The sequence below is a fragment of the Gorilla gorilla genome, chromosome 3, assembly GCF_029281585.2.
Source record: "Gorilla gorilla gorilla isolate KB3781 chromosome 3, NHGRI_mGorGor1-v2.1_pri, whole genome shotgun sequence".
Taxonomy (NCBI): Eukaryota; Metazoa; Chordata; class Mammalia; order Primates; family Hominidae; genus Gorilla; species Gorilla gorilla.
This window is the reverse complement of record NC_073227.2, coordinates 11,155,365-11,179,927: the sequence shown is the minus strand read 5'-3', so window position 1 is coordinate 11,179,927 and position 24,563 is coordinate 11,155,365. Positions and strand designations below refer to the sequence as shown.

Here is a 24,563-nt window from a genome sequence, read left to right as displayed (position 1 = left end):
AAAAATACAAAAAAAATTAGCCAGCCGTGGTGGTGGATGCCTGTAGTCCCAGCTACTTGGGAGGCTGAGGCAGGAGAATGGCGTGAACCTGGAAGGCAGAGCTTGCAGTGAGCCAAGATGGCACCACTGCACTCCAGCCTGGGCGACAGAGTGAGACTCTGTCTCAAAAAAAAAAAAAAAAAAAGGTGAAATTCAAATTAACAACATTATTTTAAAGAGATAGATCGATGATTAGCTGAAACCAAATTGCTAAGTTCAACACAGGCTTGGTCCTGACTATTAAGGAGCAAGATTTGTTTAGTCAGGCCTGTCCCCTTGCAGGTCTATGCAAAAATGTCTCAGCCATCCCACCTCTCTTGTCTGAATTTCTCCTTCAGTGGGCTACCTCTGGGCCCGAGATAGAATGTTATTAAGACCAACCAACACTCTCCTCAAAGCCTATGGCAAACAGTGTACCGAGGCACACCAGGACATAGGACTCTGGTGGCAAAGCCCATGGGCATATTGCTGACCTGCCCATGATCTAAATATGCTTCCCACTACCCCTGGCTCATTATCATATTTGGCTGGGTGCAGTGGCTCACTCCTGTAATCCCAGCACTTTGGGAGGCCGTGGCAGGCAGATCCTCTGAGGTCCAGCCAGGGCGACAGAAGGAGACTGATTGAGCCCAGGAGTTTGAGACCAGCCTGAGCAACATGGCAAAACCCCGTCTATATTAAAAATAAAAAAATTAGCCAGGCATGGTGGTGCGCACCTGTAGTCCCAGCTACTCAGGAGACTGAGGCAGAAGGGTTGCTTGAACACAGGAGGTGAAGGCTGCAGAGAATCAGGATTACACCACTGCACTCCATACTGGGCGAGAGCGACCGTCTCGAAAACAGAAGAGAAAAATGAAGTCCTCTTGATATTTAAAAAAAATTTTTTTTTATTTTTAGGTTAAGATCAATCTACAAGGAGACAAGGTAGATTGTAGAAATACTTATCTGGGAGTAAATCAAGCTGGCTACACGTTACACTCTGCAATTTATGCTGCACGCCCGGATGTGAAGTGCGTTGTGCACATTCAGACCCCAGCAGGGGCTGTGGTGAGTGGCTGCCCTGGTAGCATCTCAAGGTTAAAAAAAGAAAAGAATCTGTGTTCATAAAGCGACACCATCACACAGTGAAAAACAGACAAAAAAGAAACAGGCAATATCTGCAACACATACAACCAATAAAGAGCTGCTACTGAGTGTATATAAAGAAATCCCACAAGTCAATAAGAAAAAGACAACCCAACAGAGCTGTGGTTCTCAGAGTGTGGTCTGAGGACCCCATTCAGACGGTCCAGCATAGCCTAGAGCCGCAGCGAGGGTAAGGCCATGCTATAAGCCTAGTTGCCAACCTGAACATATCATTGATAATTAACTAAGTTCTCTGACAAATTTCAGTGTTAAAGCTATAATGAAGAATTAGAAGGGAAAGCATTATTTTCCAAATACTAAAAAAAAATCTGGTTGACACCTATGTTAAATATGTATCACCAGACAGATATAAAAAAGTTGAGCAAGTTTCAAGAAATCTGTGGTTAACTACTAATGGCTAGCAAAATAGGATTTTCACCCTAACACCCTTCAGCAGGCCCACGAGTCAAAACTATTTTCAAATTTGTACCAAAATGTCCTCTGCCTTTTTCACTGTGCTGACATTCACACTGACAGGGAAAAAAACAATGGTGGGGAAAAGAGTGAAACACCAATGCAAGGACAAAGACAGCAGGAGCAAAACATGCTAGTGGCTGCTGCATTCTTCACTGCCACACACTTCAGAGCTGTGAGGCGGGAAAAAAGCCAGTTCCACTTAAGAATGTCCTTGATGCAATAAAAATAATTATTTTGCATAAATCTCAACCCCTGAGCACAAGTCTTCTGAATATTCTGCGTGACGAAGTGGGAAGTACACACAGAGCATTTCTCCAGCACGCCCCAGGAAGAGTCTGCCTGGAGGAATCTCACTGTGCATTGTGAGATGAATGGCCCTTCACCTGTGAAATGTCAATTTTACTTCAAAAAGTGACTGATGGGCCAAACTATGGTTATTTGGACTTGGATATTTGTCAGATATTTTCCAAAATGAACAAAATGAGTCCATCACTTCAAGGCAATTTGGCACTATTTGTGACCAATAATAAAATCTGAGCTTTTCTCATAATCATAATTTTTCTGAGCAAAAATTAGAGCTCTGGAAAACTTTCACCTGCCACTGTGGGATTGAAAACTCAACACTTAAAGAACTTTCTGATGAGATCAGTGGTGGTATTAACAAATATGATTTTTTAAAAATAATGATGAAAAGTATTAATATCAGGAAAATCTGTCTACCTTAGTAAACCAATACTTTACAAATAACCAACATGTGATGTTACAAGCCACGCATGGGCAAGATATCCATTCAGAGAACAAGACAGACCAATGGACTTTCACGTAACAATGTAGGGGAAAGCCACTGATTGGTTTTAGCTTCTACACTACACCTAACCCTTGAGAAACTAACTTGTCATGGTTTGGTACGGCATCAAAGAACAATATCCACAATTCTCTAAAAAAGCCAATAAAATATTTCTTCAAATACTTCAATCAGAACAACCTATCACAACAGGTTCCACACAGAGGCAGATATAAGAAACCAGCTTTGTTCTATCATTCAGATATTAAAGAGGTTTGTTAGGCCGGATGCGGTGGCTCACGCCTATAATCCCAACACTTTGGGAGACAGAGGTGGGTGGATCACGAGGTCAGTATTTCAAGACTGGCCTGACCAAGATGGTGAAACCCCCATCTCTACCAAAAATACAAAAATTAGCCGGGCGCAGTGGCAAACTCCTGTAATCCCAGCAACATGGGAGGTTGAGGCAGGAGAATCACTTGAACCCAGGCAGCAGAGGTTGCAGTGAGCTGAGATCATGCCACTGTACTCCAGCCTGGGTGACAGAGTGAGACACCGTCAAAAAAAAAAAAAAAAAAAAAAAAGAGGTTTGCAAAATACACAAAACACGGCCACTCTACTTACTAAACCATTCTTTTTTTTTTTTTTTTTTTTGAGACAGAGTCTTGCTCTGTCGCCTAGGCTGGAGTGCAGTGGTGCGATCTCAGCTCACTGCAACCTCCACCTCCTGGGTTCAAGTGATTCTCCTGCCTCAGCCTCCCGAGTAGCTGGGATTACAGGCATGTGCCACCATGACGGGCTAATTTTGTATTTTTAGTAGAGACGAGGTTTCGCCATGTTGGCCAGGCTGGTCTCGAACTCCTGACCTCAGGTGATCCGCCCATCTCGGCCTCCCAAAGTGCTGGGATTACAGGCGTGAGCCACCGTGTCCGGCCCTACTTACTAAACCATTCTTGTTTTTGGAAAATAGTTTTCATTTAAAAACATGCTATTGATCTTAACATGGAATCAGTCAAGTATATAAACCACCTATGGCTCAGCAATTCCTTCTATTTATAGACAACAGAATGTCATGTGTGCTCCACAATCAGCAAGATTTGGAAACAACTAAAATGCAACATGTTCATAAAGGAGGATGGCATCTAGCAATGAAAATAGAGAAACAAGATTTATGACTCTCAAACATAATGCTGAGCAAAATAAGTAAGACATAAAATAACACATACAGTATGATTACATTTCTGTAAAATTCAAAACACCAGGAAAACTGTACTACAGTATTTGTGGGTAGATGCTTAGGTGATATAACTAACAAAGAAAAGTAAGAGTGAGGACTAGGAGCAGCCGGCAAGTGTGAACTTGCTGCAAGAGGGTAATGACTGAAGGGGTTCAAGAAGGGATCTGGGTTAACAGCAACGCTTGATTTTTGACCTGCATGGTAGCAGAAATTACCCCACATATATTAACCATTACAGTAAGTGATGAGGATTGATTTCACCATTAAGATGCTGACTCTCGCCTGGGCGTGGTGGCTCACACCTGTAATGCCAGCACTTGGAGAGGCCAAGGCGGTAGGATTGCTTGGGCACCGGAGTTCAAGATCAGCCTGGGCAACACAGTAGGGACCCATCTCTACAAAAAATTAAAAAAAAAAAAAATCAGCCAGGACTGTTGGCGTGCAGCTGTAATCCCAGCTACTCAGGAGTCTAAGTTGGGAGAATCACTTGAGCCCAGGAGGTCGAGGCTGCAGTGAGCTGTTTTCGCACCACTGCACTCCAGCCTGAGTGACAGAGAGAGACCTTGCCACCAAAAAAAAAAAGAAAAAGAAAAAGAAAAAAGAAAAAAAGCAGACTCTCAGTTAAAAACCACATATACTGCATGAGAACACCTAAACACACTAACACAAAGAAATCAAAATTAAAAGGATGTGCAGATGTGCAAAAAAAAGAATGGGAGGGAGCTCCCATAGCTAAACAAACAGAAAACAACGCCCTTCAGGACAAAGGCACGACCACAGATGGGGTCCATGCAGTAACAGGAATGATACACCAAGACTTAATAATAATTTCAACCTGTATTCTACCCAGCAGTCTTGAAATATGTAAAGCAAAACAAATTTTTTAAGGAAGAAAGGAAAAAGACACATGCATAGTAGGACATTTTAAATAACACTCAGAAATTGACAGATTAAGCACCAAAAAAGCAATAAAACCACGGAAACACAGAAGGATTTAAGAACACAATTAATGAGGTCCTGAGCCTTCCACCTAAACCCAGAGAAAACATTATTTTCCAGCACAAACAGAATAATTCTAAAAAATAACTATGTATTAGAACTAGCAAATACAGCTGATTAATAAGGAATCACTATCATACAGACCATGATTTTCAACTATAACAGCATTAAATTAAAAGTCAACATCATTAAAAGTAATTCAAGTGGCTGGGCGTGGTGGCTCACCCCTGTAATTTCAGCACGTTGGGAACGTGAGGCGGGCGGATCACCTGAGGTCAGGAGTTTGAGACTAGCCTGGCCAACATGGTAAAACCCCGTCTCTACTAAAAATACAAAAATTAGCTGGGCATGGTGACACACGCCTGTAATCCCAGCTGCTCAGGAGGCTGAGGCATGAGAATCACTTGAACCCAGAAGGCAGAGGTTGCAGTGAGCCAAGATCATGCCACTACACTCCAGCCTGGGTGACAGAGTGAAATTCCGTCTCAAAATAATAATAATAATAATTCAAGAGATATGTGTTTGGATACTTACACATACTTCTAAATAATTCACGGGTGAAAACAGAAATAATAAAAACTAGAAAATAATGAAAATTGGCCAGGTGCAGTGACTCACACCTGTAATCCCAGCACTTTGGGAGGCCGAGGTAGGCAGATCACGAGGTCAGGAGATCGAGACCATCCTGGCTAACATGGTGAAACCTCGTCTCTACTAAAAATACAAAAAAAATTAGTCAGGCGTGGTGGCATGCACCCATAGTCCCAGCTACTCGGGAGGCTGAGGCAGGAGAATGGTGTGAACCCAGGAGGCAGAGCTTGCAGTGAGCCGAGATCACACCACTGCACTCCAGCCTGGGTGACTGAGCAAGACTCCGTCTCAAAAACAAAAAAAAAAAAATAGCTGGGCGTGGTAGTGCATACCTGTAATCCCAGCTACTAAGGGGGCTGAGGAAGGAGAATGGCTTGAATCCAAGAGGCAGAGGTTGCGGTGAGCCGAAATCACGCCATTGCACTTCAGCCTGGGCAACAAGAGTGAAACTCCATCTCAAAAAAAAAAAACAAAAAAAGCCAGGCGCGGTGGCTCACGCCTGTAATCCCAGCAATCAGGAGGCCGAGGCAGGCAGGTCACGAGACTGAGACCATCCTGGCTAACATGGTGAAACCCCGTCTCTACTAAAAAAGATATATATATACATATATATATATACACAAAAAATTAGACAGGCGTGGTGGTGGGCGCCTGTAATCCCAGCTACTCGGGAGGCTGAGGCAGGAGAATGGCGTGAACCCAGAAGGCGGAGCCTGCAGTGAGCTGAGATGGCGCCACTGCACTCCAGCCTGGGCAATAGAGTGAGACTTCGTCTCAAAAAAAAAAAAAAAAAGGCCGGGTGCGGTGGCCCACGCCTGTAATCCCAGCACTTTGGGAGAATGAGGCAGGCGGATCACGAGGTCAGGAGATCCAGACAATCCTGGCTAACATGGTGAAACCCAATCTCTACTAAAAATACAAAAAATTAGCCGGGCGTGGTGGTGGGCGCCTGTAGTCCCAGCTACTTGGGAGGCTGAGGCAGGAGAATGGTGTGAACCCGGGAGGCGGAGCTTGCAGTGAGCCGAGATCGTGCCACTGCACTCCAGCCTGAGCAAGAGAGCGAGATTCTGTTTCAAAACAAAAACAAAAAAACAAAAAAATCAAAACAAAAAACATGGCCAGCCTCATGCCTCTAATCCCAGCACTTTGGGAGGCCAAGGTGGGTGGATCACCTGAGGTCAGGAGTTCAAGAACAGCCTGGCCAACATGGTGAAACCCCATCTGTACTAAAAATGCAAAAATTAGCAGGGTTGATGGCACGTGCCTGTAATCCCAGCTACTCAGAGGCTAAGGCAGGATTATCGTTTGAACCTATGAGGTGGAGGTTTCAGTGAGCCGAGATCACACAACTGCACTCCAGCCTGGGAGAAAACAGTGAAACTCTGTCTCAAAAAAAAAAAAAAAAAGAACAGAACATCTCTAGAGGAAGATTCAAGCATCTGCCAACAGTGGAGGCCTCTGGGAAGGCAAAGAGGATAAAGAGAGAGAGCCAGAGGAAACTAACTTTGCACTGTTCTCTTTCGGGCCTCTAAAAAATTTTTTTTTTTTAAATCACATTCACCATAGCATCAACCAATCAAATATTAATATATAGCACATGTATGTATATAAAATAGCAATAATTGCCTGGGTGCAGTGGGTCACGCCTGTCAACCCAGTACTTTGGGAGGCCGCAGCGGGAGGATCACTTGAGGTCAGGAGTTCAAAACCAGCCTGGGCAACATGGCAAAACTCTGTCCCTACTAAAAATACAAAAGTTAGCTGGGCACGGTGGTACATGCCTGTAGTCCCAGCTACTCAGGAGACTGAGGCAGGAGAATCCCTTGAACCTGGGAGGTGGAGGTTACAGTGAGCCAAGATCATGCCACTGCATTCCGGCCTGGGCAACAGAGTGAGAATCTATCTTAAAAATAATAATAATAAAAAGCAACAATTAATTAAACAGACAAAGTACAAGTATTTTAAAAGTTAAAAGCTGCTTCTTTGAAAAGACAAAACTGACAGACTTTTTTTTGGTTTATAATTTTTTTTTTTTTATAGAGACAGAGTCTTTCTATGTTAGCCAGGTTGGTCTTGAACTCTTGGCCTCAAGCAATCCTCCTGCTTCGGCCTCCCAAAGACTACGGTTACAGGTGTGATCCACTGTGCTGGGCCAAAACTGACAGACTTCTAACAAAACTAGTTTAAAAGAAAAAAAAGAAAGCACAAATATGAGAAATAAAAAAGTAGCCGGGTATGGTGGCTCAGGCTTGTAATCCCAGCACTTTGGGAGACCGAGGTGGGCGGATCACCTGAGGTCAGGAGTTAGAGAACAGCCTGGCCAACATGGCGAAACCCCGTCTCTACTAAAAATACAAAAAAATTAGCTGGGTGTGGTGGTATGCGCCTATAGTCCCAGCTACTCGGGAGGCTGAGTCACCAGAATCGCTTGAACCCGGGAGGCGGAGGTTGCAGTAAGCTGAGATCGCACCACTGCACTCCAGCCTGGATGACAGAGAGAGACTCCATCTCAGGAAAAAAAAAAAAAGAAGAAGAAGAAATAAAAAGTCAAATCTACAAATCAGGTAAGAAGTGAAAAGAGACCATTACACAAAACTTTATACCAGTAACTCTGCCAATTTTTCTTTTTTTCTTGTTTTAAAAGAGACGGGGTCTCACTGTGCTGCCCAGACTGCAGTACAGTGGCACTATCATACTGCACAACAGCCCAGAACTCCTGGGCTCAAGCAACCCTCCTGCCTCAGCCTCCTGTGTAGCCGGAACTACAGGCATGTGCCACGTAGGCGGGCAACTTTGACAATTTCTAAGAATATAACTTACCAAAACTAACCTGACAAGATTTTAACCATTAAAGAAATTGAACCACAACTTTAAAATCTACCTAGGGACATACATGGCTGTGAAGGGGAGGTGAGGCCAAAGGCGGGTCATTTATGAATGGGTAGCCCCAGAGTATTTGCATTCCATGGGTCATGGGCCAAGGCAGAAGAAAACAATAATCAAAGCGACAAAGTCTTGAAGAAGATGAAAACAGATGGGCACCTGAAAGCCCAGTGGGGGTGGGCCTTGGAGAGGAAAGAGAGGAGAAAATGCCCTCAGCTATGGGGGTTTGGGGGTGATACAGGGGAGGTGTTAGCTTTGATTTTCTCCCTGAAGCACGAAGGTCAATAGCTGAGCTGAGCAAGGGGTGGGTAAAGAGGGTACACGTAGTCTAAGAAGCAAGGAAAAGGAAGGGTTCCTGCCAAGGAGTTTGGGGAGGTACTTAAGCCAGAAAAACGCACTAGATGCCCATGCATGGTTTGCAGTCATGAAGTTATGAAGAGGAAGCAGTAAACTGAGGCCAGCAATTTTCTCCATGAATATTCTGCCACATGGAGGGAAAAGATAGGGCTGGACCAGCATAACCAAAAAAAGTTCAGGGCCTTTGCCTGAGAGCCACGGAAGAGCCACAGTGCCAAGTCCGGGAACTCAGGCTCCTAGGAGTGAGGTCAGGGAGACGTGATAAACGTAACAGGAATGGAATCCATGGACTGACAGGGATGGATGAGGTCAAAAGAACTATGGCAGGTCAGGCACAGTGGTTCACGCCTGTAATCCCAGCACTTTGGGAAGCCAAGGTAGGTAGATCATTTGAGGCCAGGAGTTTGAGACCAGCTTGGCCATCATCACGAAACCCTGTCTCTGCTAAATACAAAGATCAGCCAGGTGTGGTGTTGCGCGCCTATAGTCCCAGGTACTCGGGAGGCTGAGGCATGAGAATCAGCTGAACCCAGGAGGCAGAGGTTGCAGTGAGCCAACATCGCACCACTGCATTCCAGCCTGGGTGACAGAGCGAGATTGTGTCTCTAAAAAAAATAAAAAAAATTAGCCAGGTGTGATGGCGCATGCCTATAGTCCCAGCTACTCGGGAGGCTGAGGCACGATAGTCTCTTGAACCCAGGAAGTGAGGCTGTAGTGAGCTGAGATTGCACCACTGCACTCCAGCCTGGGCAACAGAGCAAGACTCTGTCTCAAAAAAAAAAAAACAAAAAAACAAAAAAAAACACTATGGCAAGAGAAGACAAGCAAGTGAGCTACAAAGACAGACAATGATCAAGATGAAAGTTTGAAATGGAGATTTCTTAGGTTTCCAGGCATGACTATGTCTAGGACGTGATGCTAGGATGGGTCAATCTTGGAAGAAGAGGTCTCCAGAGAAATTTGCAACGTGCAACTGTCAGGCAAGATGTTAAGATAAATTCCCACCAATATTCTCCTACAACTGCTGATAACAGAATGCTTATCTAGAAGACAGCAATTCAGCCCCACTTCCCCTCTGGATGCAGAAAGCTGCGGGAGAGCCGTGCACTCCGAGCCCTGACCAGAGACAGAGCAGGACAATTGATAAAATCCTATCTCTGGGCCATCAGAGAGCCGAAGTGACCGGGCTGCCGGAGGGAACTACACAACAAAGTGCAGCAGCCCCTCCAGGGAGAAGGGGACACACTTACTGTTTCACCTTTGACAGAGGAAGGAAAGTGGAAGGAGGCCATAAAAGTGGTTAGAAAAAAAAAAAACAGTTTAACTTTAAACAAATTCTGAAAGGTTGAGAGTGTCAAGTGTGGGAGTCTAACCCCTGGAAAGCCCCAAAAGGAATGTTCCCACTCATTCCCAGGAGACCTGCACCCAAGTCTCCAGCTAATCCACTAGCAGAGAGGAAGGAAACATGCCTTTCTCCTTGTCCTGGAGAAAGGCGTGTGCCACACACAGGCCAGGACCAGCACAAGACACGGGGCCGGTCAGACTCCTGCAGATACAAGGCAGAGTCTGGCTGCCACCGGGCAGAGGTGGGCTCGCTGGGAAAGCTGCCCCCAAGGCCGTGAGCACAGAGCTGCCCAAGAGTCAGGCTAGAGGGGGGAACTGAGAAGATGCCACCATCGGAGACCTTGCCAAGGAGGAAGTAGAGAGAGACTCCCCTCTACAGGCCCACACGAGCACGCACAGTGCTAGAGACAGCCCAGCTGAGGCCAACTGGACTGACCTGGCCTCCCAGGTGCACAACAGGACACAGGAAACAACCTCAGCCTGATGCTCTCTGCACACTGTCTGGCATTTGACCAAACAGAACAAGAGAAACAGAAAGCAAGAACCAATAACGTTTAAGGAAGAGATGATAATACCAATTCTAACACAGTCTTCCAGAAAGGAGAAGAAACAGGAACACATTCCAACTCATTTTATGAGACCCCGAAGGCCACTGTAAGACAAGAGGCCTACAGACAGCCTTCATGAGCACAGATGCAAAAATCATTAACATAACTTTAGCAAATCAATCCAGCAACACATAAAAAGGATGTCCACAGAAGAAAAATAATGTTCATAGCAGCTTTTTTCAAAATAGCCCAAACGTGGGAACAACACAAACATCCATCAATTAATTGGTGAATGCATAAATTGGTTTATCTGTAAAATTACTCAATAAAAAAGAGAAACTACTGATGCATGCAACATTTTGGGTGACTCTCAAAAGCACTATGCAAGTTACAGAAGTATATGTGACACTCTGGAAAAAGCAAAACTGTAGGAACAAAAATCAGGTCAGGCCAGGCACGGTGGCTCATGCCTATAATCCCAGCACTATGGGAGGCAGAGGTGGGCGGATCACGATCGAGACCATAATGGCCAACATGGTGAAACCCCATCTCTACCAAAAATACAAAAATTAGTTGGGCATGGTGGCGCGTGCCTGTAGTCCCAGCTACTGGGGAGGCTGAGGCAGAAGAATTCTTGAACCCGGGAGGCGGAGGTTGCAGTGAGCCAAGATTGTGCCACTGCACTCCAGCCTGGGTGACAGAGCGAGACTCTGTCTCAAAAAAAAAAAAAATTCAGGTCAGTGGTTACCAGAGGCTAGGACGGGGGAAGGGAAGTGACTACCAAGGGGAACAAGGTTATTTTATGGGGTGATGCAAATGTTCTGTAGCTTAACTGTGGTAGTGAACATTTTTTAAGTAAAAAAAGAGTGAATCTTAATGGAAGGTAAATCATATTATTTTTTTAAAGGCCAGCTCCAACAAAGAGGCTGACCTACAAAGCAACAGCTGGTCCGAGTCCACAAACACAGGCCAACACTACACCTCTGCTGTTCCCAAGGTCACTGTTTCTGGTGAGGAGAGAATGGCTCATTTGACAAACTATCCATTACCAAGACAAGCCGGGGGCTGGGAAATGAGATCCTCCTCCAACCCAGGCAAGATGAACTGCAGGGAACCACAGGCACTTCCGCTGGCCTCTGGACCAGGGCAAACAGCAGAAGCCTGTTCCCAAGCGTAGAGGCAGGCTAAAATACAAGAGCAGGGCTGGAGTCGGAAGAAGAGCTGATAAACTTTAATGAGAAAACAAACAAACCACCACAAAAAGCAAAGAAAATGGTATTGGTAAAAAAACAAACAAACAAAAAAACCACACAAAGAAAACCATAAAAATAGCTGTCTTTGTAGAGTTTATATTCTAATGAAGAAGAAAGCAAACCAAATGAGTAAGTAAAATACATAGTATGTTAGAAATAAGTGCTAGGAAGAGAATTACAGCAGGAAAGGGGGACATGCGGGAGGGGCCGAGTGAGAAAGTAATTCTGACAATGAGACCCCAAGGATAGAAACTGGCCCTGGAGATGGGGCTTGCCTCCAAGGCCAGTAAAGATGGAAACCCACACCAGGCAGTGGGGACGCGCTCTTCAGATTGTCACCAGGACTCCCCCAAGGCAGTTCTGCAGGAGAAAACAGAGGAGCAGGGAATGCACACGCTTCCTGGCTGCACACAGCAAGGTATCAGAAGGAAAAGAAGAGCTCAGAAAATAATTAGCCGCTTTCAAGCAGAAATCAAAGGGCATAGAAGAGGCCTAGAATGTGGGGCCTCAAATAGTTGCAAAAGCCAACTCCTTCCAGAACCCAAATAGTACATGTGAAAGCCTGCCCGGAACAAGGACCCACCAAAACTCCATCAGGTCAAAGATAAGAGTAAGGGTGCAGTCTTCCCAGCCAAGCCTGCTGTGGCCTCTCTGTGGCCTCGAAGAGGCTGAAGCAGCACAAACAAGTAAAAGGGAAGGTGAGGCTTAAGAGCTGCATCGCGTAAAGAATTACCTGCATGTCAAATTGTTGAGAACTAAACACGTGAAAATTGTACTCCCTTTTCAAGAAACTGCACCACCAAAGAAATACTAAGCTCAAAGCCAAAAATCACCCTTCAGGGCCACATAGCTTGATGACTGAATTGTGCCCAGAAAAGGAGGGCAGGTGTCCTGCCACCTACTGCAGTGTGGCCAGGGAAGACCACGAGGAACGTACCAGGAGATACAGACTAGAAGGTGGTGCAGGAGGGAGTGCCCCCTGAAGCAAAAGCAAATCCATTTCTTTCACTGCCAGTTACCCCATAACCTGGGTCGGGGGAGCCAACACCCTGCGCTGCCTGTGCTGGCAGCCACTCACCACTGGCTGGTCAAGGCCGCCATGCCTCTCCTCCTTCTCCACGGTCCTGCGGCAGTCCGGGCACACCCATAGTGGCAGGTGCAGCACGCTGTTGCCCTTGGGAGCCATGGAAAGGGCCAATTTGCTCGCAGTCTTAATTCCACTCTCTAAGAATGAGGAGTCTTTCCGTTCACTTCTGCACAGAAGACAATAATCCCCAGCGGGGTAGGGTGGTGTCCTATGATTCATGCCAAAACTAAAAGGAGTCTGGAATAGAAAAAAAAAAAATTCTATTTTCAAAACCTCATCTACAAAGCCAAGAATATTAAAATATATGTATAGTTCTAAAACTAAAATGCATGTGTATGTTTATATACAGAAACATAAAATAGGAAATGTATTGAATAAAACTAAACCTAATGTTCTAGAAACTCGTAATACTTTAAATAGTGCCATAAAGAAAATCTTATCTTAGTACGACTTAGAAAATTGTCAAAATTAACCCCTTCACCTTGACTTCTGTATTACTTTTCCACCACACGCTAGAAATTGTCAGCCTCAATTTTCAGACTGTTTACCAGAACTGGTTACCACCAACAAAGTCTGAAACTACTATTCTAGAGGCATCTGCACACCAGGGCTCAGATTCAAGATGGCAATTCTGGCTTAAGTGTGTCTGCAGATGCAAACCATCTTTGAGGTGGGCTGTCCAAATTCCAGATTCAAGATAAACAGGCAGCTCATGGCAGCTGCACATCCAAGGCCCAGACTCCCTTCCAGGCCCAGCAGTAATGATGCTGAGCTCATCTCTTATCACCTGATGTAAATAAACATCTGCATTTTCAAATAGGTCCTACAATGTGGGGCAAGGGGAAGAGGCCTTAGAGGTAGGAGGAAAAGGCAAGATTGTTATACCTTAAAACCTCTCAAAAGATAACCACCCACTCTATCAGAAAAAAAATAAAATTAGCCTTTAAAACACAAATACAGAAAAGAAACTGAAGGCTGGGCACAGTGGCTTACACCTGTGATCCCAGCACCTGGGGAGGCAGAGGTGAGATGATCATTTGAGCTCAGAGGTTTGAGACCAGCCTCAGTAACATAGCAAGACTTCGCCTCTACAAAAAATCCAACTATTAGCCAGGCATAGTGGTGCGTGCCTGTAGTCCCAGCTACTAGGGAGGGTGAGGTGAGACGATTGCTAAAACCCAGCAAGTCGAGGCTGTAGTGAGCTGTGATCGTGCCACTGCACTCTAGCCTGGGTGAGAGGGCAAGACCCTGTGTCAAAAAAAAAAAAAAAGAAAGAAAGAAAAATCCAGCCTAGCCAACATGGTGAAACCCTGTTTCTATTAAAAACACAAAATTAGCTGGGCGTGGTGGTATGCACCTGTAATCCCAGCTACTCAGGAGGCTGACTCAGGAGGCTGACTCAGGAGGCTGACTCAGGAGGCTGACGCAGGAGAATCGTTTGAACCTGGAAGGTGGAGGTTGCAGTGAGCCGAGATCGCGCCACTGCATTCCAGCCTGGGCAATAGAGCAAGACTAAGTCTCAAAAAAAAAAAAAAAAAAAAAGGAAAAGAAAAGAAAAAGAAAGAAACTGAGTCTCACACAACTGGAAATGGGGTTAAAGTCCCAAGACCAGCAAGTGTGTGTGTGTCGGGGGAGACACAGGATTTTTAACCCGTATCAACCCAATCCTAAGACGGGTCCTTCACACAGGGCTGCCTCTGCACCTTAGGAGGAAGCCCCTTCGAACCCTGAGGAGAGGCTGGAGGGAGGCACTCCCAGGGAGCAGGGCAAAGGGAAGCCTCGCCTGGCCTTCCAGAGGCAGCCAGAAAAAGGGCACACAGTGGGGTGGAGGTGAGAGAACCCCCGCTAGTCTCTCCTGCCATGTGGGGTGCCCTTGCTGCAAGACATGCCAGGTGGGAAGAGAGTGGACCCAGCTGACGCTGTTCTGGCTTTTCAGTCTCCATCTCCACCCAGAAGCTTCTCCAAGGCCGGCTAGACCTGTAGCTCTTCCCACAGCCTCGAGCTGTCTCCCCATCCCACCACCGGTATTCAAAAGAACCCACTGTACATGACAGATTGGCCCCTCAACAGCCACTGAGGGCTCTCATTTGGACCCCAGGCTCCATTCTTAAGACTTCCTGCTGACCGGCAGGAAGCACATATTTAAACAAGGGGCTGAATGTATAAATGAATGAATTAGTGACTGAAAGAATGAATGACAATACCAGCAAGACTCAAAAGATGTTCATATATATTCTCACATGTTTCCATGAACCAGTGATCAAAACTGCTGACTCCTGTTACATCCACAGGGTTGTGAGTTTTCCCAAATCCAGCTCAGCAGCCATCCTGAGCTGAATGTTTGGGGCACAGGGGCAGACAACTGGGTCCTACCTCCCCACAGTGTCCTAGAGAACGCCAGACTACTCAAACCACCGAGTACCATGAGAATCCATGTATTTTTCCATACCAACAAATCCCAAAAGCCTAAACGACGACAATTTAAAAAAAAAAAAAAAGGCACACCAATTTACCCCAATATAAAGCCATCTCTTTTCCTCAGGTCTTAGAAAACAGCTCCCATCACTGGCAGAACAGCCATACCCATCAGACCTTTCTGGCCTGCCCTTTTAATTACAGAATGAGATGCTGGGCTCTACAGGCCCAAAGGTCTCCAAGCCTAAAATCATAATGTTAAGAGCCAGAAATGACCGGAGAGCGCACAGCTCAGCTCCTGTACATTCACCAGTCATCCAGGATTTACTGAGCCCATCACATGCTCAGGGACTGGTCCAGGCACTGAGGGCACAATGGTGAAGAAAACTGTCAAAGACAAAGGCAATAAATAAGACAAATACATGAAAAAATTAACTAATTAAATAGTGATAAGGAGAAAAACATAACAGCAAAGAGAATCTGTGCCCTTTAATCCGGTGGACAGTGAGGGCCTCCTTGAGGAGACCCCCGAAGCCGACATGGCTGTACCTTGTGGGGAGCCCAGTGGCTGGCATGGGGCTGACAAGAGCAGAAGGAGAGATGGGGGAGAGCTGAGGGCCACTCAAGTCAAGGAGTGACTCTGAGGCTGCGTGCAGAGAGAGATGGGATGGGAGAATGGGAAGAAACGACTATCTGCAGTTCAGGAGCCAGACAGCAGCAACTTGGACCAGGGCTGCAGGAAGAGAAGTGGATAAGGCTGTGAAGGAGCCAGCTGTGAGGTGTGAGAGGAGGAGAAGAGCTAGGGACAAGTATGAAGCGTCAGGTGCTGGGTATTTTTTCATTCCTTCAGTATCTGAGCTTCCTCATGGGCCATAGGAGGGTTGTTTGGGAAGAGTCTGGTCCTTTCAGGGCTTGTAGGCTCTGTAAGGCAGCATCAGAACGCCTTTCCTCTTACCCACAACTGAGGCAATATCCTCCTAAGCTGCCACCCAGGGTCCTGCAGGTTGTAAGATTTTCCCACAGTGGCTGGTAGGAACACACACTGCTCCTGGCCCTGTGTGAGCTGCAAGGTTTGTCCTGCTCCTCACTTCCAGGGTGCTAGCCCAGGCGCAGAGAGCTTCCCCACAGGCATGTGCTTATGCGCCCTCAGCTGGGCTTGGGGAGAACCCTATGCAGAGCTCTTCCTTCCCCTCTTTGCAGCTCTCTCCTCTCTGGTGCTCTGCCCTGCAAATTTACTTTGGCCCCCCAAAGTCTCAACCCAGCCTCCTCAATCAAGGAGATCCTCAGGCTCGGTCTGGGTAGCTCTCCAAGTCCTAGCCTTCAGACTCTGTCCAGGCAGGAAGCCTGGGCAAGGCTGGAGCTTGCCGTGGTTATTCTTCTTCTCTCAGGGATCACTGTCCTGCCTGCCTGTGGGCCAATGTTGGAAAACTACTACTTGGTACATTTTTTTGGTCCTTTGTTTCATTGTTTGAGACAGGAAGATAAATCCACTTCTAGTTACTACCTCTTGCTTGGAAGCAGAAGTCTAGTTACATTGATATTTTTAAAAATAAATGTAGCAGGCTGGGCGCGGTGGCTCACGCCTGTAATCCCAACACTCTGTGAGGCCGAGGCAGGCAGATCAAGAGGTCAGGAGTTCAAGACCAGCCTGGCCAACGTGGTGAAACCCCGTGTCTACTAAAAATACAAAAAATTAGCCGGGTGTGGTGGCGTACATCTGTAATCCCAGCTACTCAAGCTGAGGCAGGAGAATCACTTGAACCCATGAGGCGGAGGTTGCGGCAAGCGGATATCGCGCCACTGCATTCCAGCCTGGGCAAACAGAGCAATACTCCATCTCAAAAAAAAAATATATATATATGCACCAGAATGAACATTTTACTAGTATCATCCCCCAAATCCTACAAACACATAGATGAAATATGTAAATATATAAAATGTGTATATATATCCATGTAAGGGACCAAGATAACCCAGAAATTTTTGCATAGGAGAATACGGACATATGGCTAAGATGGCAGTATTGCTGAAAACACTTTGGGAACACTACTAACGGCTGAGTTCTACATCTATGATGTATTTTACCTTTTCTGAATAAACTGATTTTCTACCACCCAGTGACTGTGGCCTGTGTGCATGGGGGTGGGAGGTGTGTGTGTATCATAAAAGACATTAAATCATAATAGCATTTGTTTTCTTGCTAGGCTTATATTCTAGTTTTGAAATTTGTTTCCAAAATGAAATTCCAAATTAAACATGAAAACCCAGACTTACTAAAAATACTTTACAGATAAACTTCTTATAAACATGAAGAAAAATGGTCATCTTAGGGTAAAAACACAGTAAAAGCAATATCCTCTCAGGTAATGGCAGCACAACCCAGATTAGACCGCCCTATGAAGGCTAATGCAGGAGACACAACAAAGGCCCCATGCTGGTGACGCTGCCACCTCCTGCCGACCGGCCTTCAGGGCTGTCTGCTCCCCACATGTCCTCCATCTCCTGTCAAAACCCCCTCACACTGTACCTATGACCAGAACATTCTCTGCCTTAAACCCTTCGATTGTTCCTGCTGCCTAAAAAGATCAAGCCCTTACCAAAGGATCAAGCAGGATACACCAGGCCCTTGGTCAGTGTGTTCTTGCAAAATCACCCACTTGAAACTCCTTACAGTTCCACACTCCCGCCCCAACCAACTATGTGGCTTTATCTCTTCCTGCCTTCATACTTGCTGCTTGCTTCCCTAAAACACCAATCTCCCCGCCTTTCCTTTACGAGACAACTGCGAGGCATCCCTTCATACCCCACTATGGTAACTTTTTTATTCTGTGAATTTTGCTCCCTACCCCTCAATCAATACGTGTCACACGCAGCTAATTACTACAACTCCTGTACAACTTCTACACTCTTTTTTTTTTTTTTTTTTTTTTGAGAGGGAGTCTTGCTCTGTGACCCAGGCTGGGGTGTAGTGGCACGATCTCGGCTCAATGCAACCTCCACCTCCCAGGTTCAAGTGATTCTCCTGCCTCAGCGTACCAAATAGCTGGGATTACAGGTGCGCGCCACCACGCCTGGCTAATTTTTTGTACTTTTACTAGAGACGGGGTTTCACCATGTTAGCCAGGATGGTCTCGATCTCCTGACCTCGTGATCCACCCGCCTCGGCCTCTCACAATGCTGGGATTACAGGCGTGAGCCACTGCGCCTGGCCAACTTCTACACTTCCTATAGACTATCATATATTCATTATACTACAAAATTATCTTTCACATGTCTATCTTCCCATCAGACACTCAACATTATGAATGTCCATAATGCACCCAGCATCCAGTAGGCACCCAGTAAATGCTAAGGGAACTGAAATGTCTAGTCCAAATCAATAATACACACTTTGTCTTGCCTACCTCAACCACAATTTTCTGTTTTTTAATTTTTTTTTTTTTTTTTTTGAGATGGAGTCTTGCTCTGTCACCAGGCTGGAATGCAGTGGCGCCATCTTGGCTCACTGCAACCTCTGCCTCCCGAGTTCAAATGATCCTCCCGCCTCAGCCTCCCAAGTAGCTGGGACTACAGGCGGGAGCCACCACGCCCAGCTAATTGTTAGTAGAGATGGGGTTTCACCATGTTGGCCAGGATGGTCTCGATCTCCTGACCTCGTGATCTGCCCGCCTCAGCCTCCCAAAGTGCTGGGATTACAGGCATGAGCCATGGCGCCCAGCCAATTTTCTGCATTTTTATATATGATCCTTTTTTTCTTTTTTCTTTTTTTTTTTTTGAGACAGAGTCTCGCTCTGTTGCCCAGGCTGGAGTGCAGTGGCGTGATCTCAGCTCACTGCAACCTCCGCCTCCTGGGTTCAAGCAATTCTCCTGCCTCAGCCTCCTGAGTAGCTGGGATTACATGCCTGCGCCACCATGCCCGGCTAATTTTTGTATTTTTAGTAGAGATATGGTTTCACCATGTCAGTCAGGCTGATCTCAAATTCCTGACCTCGTGATCTGCCTACCTCGGCCTCCCAAAGTGCTGGGATTACAGGCGTAAGCCACCAAGCCCAGCCTATACATGATCTTTTATTAGCTACCTGCACTCAAGTCCAGGGAACGCTGCTATGTGTAGTCACTAAAATACCTGTGCCCTTTTCACCCTTTCTTTCCTGAACTCAGCTTTCCCAAAGCACATGCAGGTTCTCTGAGCAAAAGGCATTGCCTGGAGAGCAATTACTAACATTAATACTTAAACCTCCTTCTCAGTGGTTACAAAGAGATTGGTAACAATCATATCATGAGTTAGGCACAAAATTACCTTAAGTATTTAAGGCTCTGTGATAAATAATTTCTGTAATCTTACAGAGTAAATATCTAGCAATTTATAATTTCAAGGCTGTTCCATGGAAACTCAATAAAATTCAACAGTGATTGATCTACATTATTACAGCATCCTTTTAAATAGCTAATATAACAGTTTTCCTTAGGACTTACTTTTTTTAAAGAATGAACTCTGAAGGATTTACTTTTAATTTCAGTTTACATATTAGAAAAAACAGAGAAAACCTAATGAAAACTGCAACTGTTTTTAATGATTGCTCCTGAATTGCCCTATTAAATGGCCAGTGGTTCTACAGATGTAAATAAGATGGTTTTAAGGCATTAATGAAGGCATAGTGGTATTTGCTGGAACTATAGTTACATAAAATGCTTTTCTCCATGTAATGTTACTAATGTGGTTTTTTCCTATACAAATGTAGTTGCCATGTTTTAAGTCTATTAAACAATATAATTACTATTTGTTTTGATGCTACTTATCCAGAAGAAAACAAATGTCTGAGCCAGCCTCAGAACATGTCTGGATGCCAGGGCAAGTTTCATATCCCTGCTCTGTCATGGGACAGCACAAATATCTACAAAATACTTCAAGTCTCTACATTCAAGCTCCACACAGCAAAAGAGCAAAACAGCTTGAATTTATTAATAGCAGCAGACTTACATGTATTTCTAACATACCGTTCTTTGCCAATCTTTAAAGTTAATCTACTAAGGTCAAATAAAAAGTTGGTATCAAAGGCCTACTAACTTCTCACACTGCAGTTTGTATCCCTTCAATCTCTGAAAGTCCTGAAAAATCACAGTAACCAGTCATTTTGCATAAGGTATTAACAGTCTTTACAGCAATACCCAGAAATGACCAGAGAGGAAAATAAAACTACTTAATTAGAACAGAGGCTGAAAGTGGCTTTTATTCAGAGACAATAAATGGAATAGGTAGGTAGCATCTCACAATTAAGTGACCTGAAGCAAATCCAAAGTAGCCATTTGCACACCCGACAAGTCCCAAGTCACCCACACCTCTGCTGATGGGAAGGTCCCCATCAGCAGACCCTCATCCATCACCATCACCTGTGCTCCCCTGGCAGCAGGGAGGCATCTGGCCCAAGGAGAGCCAAACCAGCGGCTAGCCAGTGACCTAAAACAGTGGGGCCCACAGGCAATACTTGCTTTTTTATAGAATCCTCTCCTTCCCATAATACAATGTTGATAAAGCTAAGTCACCAAGCTGATGACTAAAAATGTTATGGTCCATGTAATTCAAAAGATGAGGAGATGACTTAAGGTAAAGAGGCACCAGAACTTTCATGGCAGGACACAGGGAAAGGGCCAAGGTCCCTGAGCCTAATGACGGAACTTGAGAGGAAGGGGAGCAGTGGAGTAGATGTGGGGATCTCGAGCTCCGTCAACGCGGAGCAGGGTGCCAGGAGGGAAGAACAGGGACATGGCACTCTGTGCTGAGGAGTATAAAGGAAGATGGGTATTCACAGACTGCTGAGGATGGTGTGAGCACCAGCAATCTTTTGGAAAAGCACTTGGCAGTAGTTTTCACAGCTCCCACACATCCGCAGACCTGCGCCTGTGCCCTCCTCTCCAATGTCCTCCAACTAGCTCTTCACAACCAGACCCCACCCTGTCGCCACTTGAGGACCATTGATTCTGTCCTCTTCTCATATCATCACTTTCTCTTTCTTTCCTGCATCACTTCCATTGGGATGCAAATATGCTGTCTCCCACTCTGAAGAAACACAACGATCTCCTCTCAGTGGCACTTCTGCCCCAGCTTCTCACTGCCTATCTTTTCCTTCCTTTTCAGTGAATTCCTTCAGAGTTGTCCACCCCAGCTCTTTCTTTTCAAAATTTTTTTCTTTTTCTTTTATTTACATATTTTGAGACAGGGTCACTCTGTTGCCCAGGCTGGACTGCAGTAGCACGATCTTGGCTCGCTGCAACCTCCACCACCCGGGCTATCAAGTGATCCTCCTGCCTCAGTCTCCCAAGTAGCTGGAACTACAGGCATGCACCACCATGCCCGACTAATTTTTGTATTTTTAGCAGAGACGAGGTTTCACTAGGTTGCCAGGCTAGTCTCGAACTTCTGGGCTCAAGCGATCCTTTCACCTCAGACTCCTGAGCAGCTGAGACCACAGGCACGTGCCACCACACCCAGTGCTGGAGGTAGGCTTAATGGGAAGTGCATGGGTCATGAGGGCAGGTCCCTCATGAATGGCTTGGTGCTGTCTTTGCAGCACTGAGTGAGTTCTCATTCCATTAGTTCCCTGAGAGCTAGCTGTTAAAAACAGCCTGGCACCTCCTTTCCCATCTCTCTTGCTTTTTCTCTCATCATGTCATCTGGACACACTGGGTCCTCTTCACCTTGTGCCGTAAGTGGAAAAAACCTGAGGCTCTCACCAGATGCAAATGCTATGCACCATGCTTCTTACACAGCTTGCAGAACCAGGAGCAAAATTATCCAGCCTCAGGTATTCCTTATAGTAACACAAACGGACTAAGATACAGAAGTTTAATTTCACATAAAGCACATAAAATTATAAAGGGCCAAGAATAACCAAAACACTCATGAAGAACAATACAGAATGCCTATTAAGGCTTATTAAAAAGCTATACTAGGCTGAGCATGGCGGCTGACTCCTGTAATCCCAGCACTTTGGGAGGCTTGGGTGAGAGGGTTGCTTGAGCCCAGGAGTTCAAGACCGCCTGAGCAACAGAGGGAGACACCGTCTCTACAAAAAATTTAAAAATAAGCCAGGCATAGTGGCATGCACCTGTAGTCCCAGCCACTCAGGAGGCTGAGGTGGGAAGATCGCTTGAGCCCAGGAGGTTGAGGCTACAATGAGCCATCCTCCTGCCACTGCATTCCAGCCTGGGCAACAGAGCAAGACTCTGTTCTCAACAACAAAAAATGCTATAATTCAGAGAGTGTGGTACTGGCCGCTCAAGGATAGAAAAGTAGACGAAGGAATATAGAATCAAGGTATGATACACGGACACTAAATTTATAACCAAGGTATGAAACACAGACACTAAATTTATAACCAAGATGGCATTCTACAATACTATGGAAAGAATGGCCTTTTAAATTGAAGTTAACACAGAACAACTAGATACCCAAATCGGGGGGGGGAAAAAAAACTGGGCCCCTATCTCACACCATACACAAAAATCAATTCTTTAATTATAGACCTAAATGTGAAAGATGATGGATAATATCCTCATGACCTTGGGTAAAGGGAAACATTTTCAAGACAGACACCAAAAGCACTAAAGCATAAAGGAAAAGATCAACAGATTCGACTATATATATATATATATTTTTTTTTTTTTTTTTTGAGACGGAGTTTTTGCTCGTTTCCCAGGCTGGAGTGCAATGGCACGATCTCAGTTCACTGCAACCTCTGCCTCCTGGGTTCAAGTGATTCTCCTGCCTCAGATTCCCCAGTAGCTAGGATTACTGGCATGCACCACCACGCCTGGCTAATTTTGTCTTTTTAGTAGAGATGGGGTTTCTCTATGCTGATCAGGCTGGCCATGAACTCCCAACCTCAAGTGATCCACCAGCCTCGGCCTCCCAAAGTGCTGAGATTACAGGCATGAGCCACCCCACCCAGCCCAGATTCAACTATTTAAAAATTATTTATTTTTTGAGATGCAGTCTCACTCTGCCACCCAGGCTGGTGTGCAGTAGCACAATCTTGGCTCACTGCAACCTCCACCTCCCAGGTTCAAGCAATTATCCCTGCCTCAGCCTCCCAAGCAGCTGGGACTACAGGTGCCCACCACCACACCCAGCTAATTTCTGTATTTTTTAGTAAAGACGGGGTTTCGCCATGTAGGCCAGGCTCGTCTTGAACGCCTGACCTCAGGTGATCCGCCCACTTTGGCCTCCCCAAAGGGCTAGGATTACAGGCATGAACCACCATGCCCAGCCTAAAATTTAAAACTTATATTTGATAAACATTAAGAAAATGAAAAAAATGACCAAAAAAAGTGAAAAATGAGAAAAATAGGAAAAAGATATACAACTTGACTGAAAAAATTGGGCAAAAGACTTGAACAGGTTCTTCACAACAGATGACCCAAATGGTCCATAGACATAAACATATGAAAAGATGATGTTACATATCACAGATAAATTAAATCATAGTACCACCATTTACCCACCAGAGAGGCTCAAACAAAAAATTAGGACAAAACCCACGCTCAACCAAAAACATGAAACAACGGGAACTCTCAAGTACTGCTGGTAGAGTGAAAATAGGTATAACCACTTTGGGAAATAGGCATTACATGAAGACTGTGAAAATACATGTAGACTATGACCCAGTAATTCCTTTTCTGGATATCTATTTTTCCTCATATTAAGCCCTGTATGCACCAAAATACATGTACAAGAGTATTCATGCCAGTCCCAAACTGGAAATAACCCATAAACTGAAGAATGAATGAACAGTCATCTATATGGTGAAATACTATACAGGAATTAAAATGGATAAACCATAGCTAAGTTCAAAACAAATCTTTCAAATATTGTTGGGTGAGACAAGTTATATACCCTATTCAGTATGGATGCTTCCATTTATATATAAGGTACAAAAACAGGCAAAACTATAGTGTTGGGATGTTTAGTTTTGGTTTGTTTTTTTTTTTCCTTTTTTTGAGACAGAGTCTTGCTCTGTCACCAGGCTGGAGTGCAGTGGCACGGTCTCGGCTCACTGCAACCTCCGCCACCTGGGTTGAAGCAATTCTCCTGCCTCAGCCTCCTGAGTAGCTGGGACTACAGGCACACACCACCACGCCCAGCTAATTTTTGTATTTTTAGTAAAGATGGGGTTTCACTATGTTGGCCAGGATGGTCTCGATTTCTTGACCTCATGATCTGCCCACCTCGGCCTCCCAAAGTGCTGGGATTACAGGCGTGAGCCACTGCACCCTGCCATTTAGTATGTTTAACGAAAGGAAAACAAAGGAAACTGTAATCGAGTAGTAGCCTTTAGCAGGCTTTTGGAGTCCTGGTAATGTTCTATTTCCTTATCTGAATGGTGCTTATACCAGCGGTCAAATTAATTTGCAAACCTGTACATTA

At 45.3% G+C, this 24,563-nt stretch overlaps 1 protein-coding gene across 6 annotated transcripts in view; it reads right to left on the bottom strand.

The window, feature by feature from the left end:
• FAM193A (family with sequence similarity 193 member A) overlaps positions 1-24,563 on the bottom strand; it is a 195,489-nt gene that overhangs the window by 123,411 nt on the left and 47,515 nt on the right. For 5 of the 6 annotated variants that reach the window (XM_055384378.2, XM_063705032.1, XM_031010479.3 and 2 more), the window contains exon 2: positions 12,716-12,961. In XM_055384378.2, the coding sequence (XP_055240353.2) occupies positions 12,716-12,961 (246 nt within the window). Of the gene's footprint in view, positions 1-755; positions 1,110-12,715; positions 12,962-24,563 lie in introns of those variants that run through there. The other variant, XM_063705033.1, reaches the window with a different exon arrangement.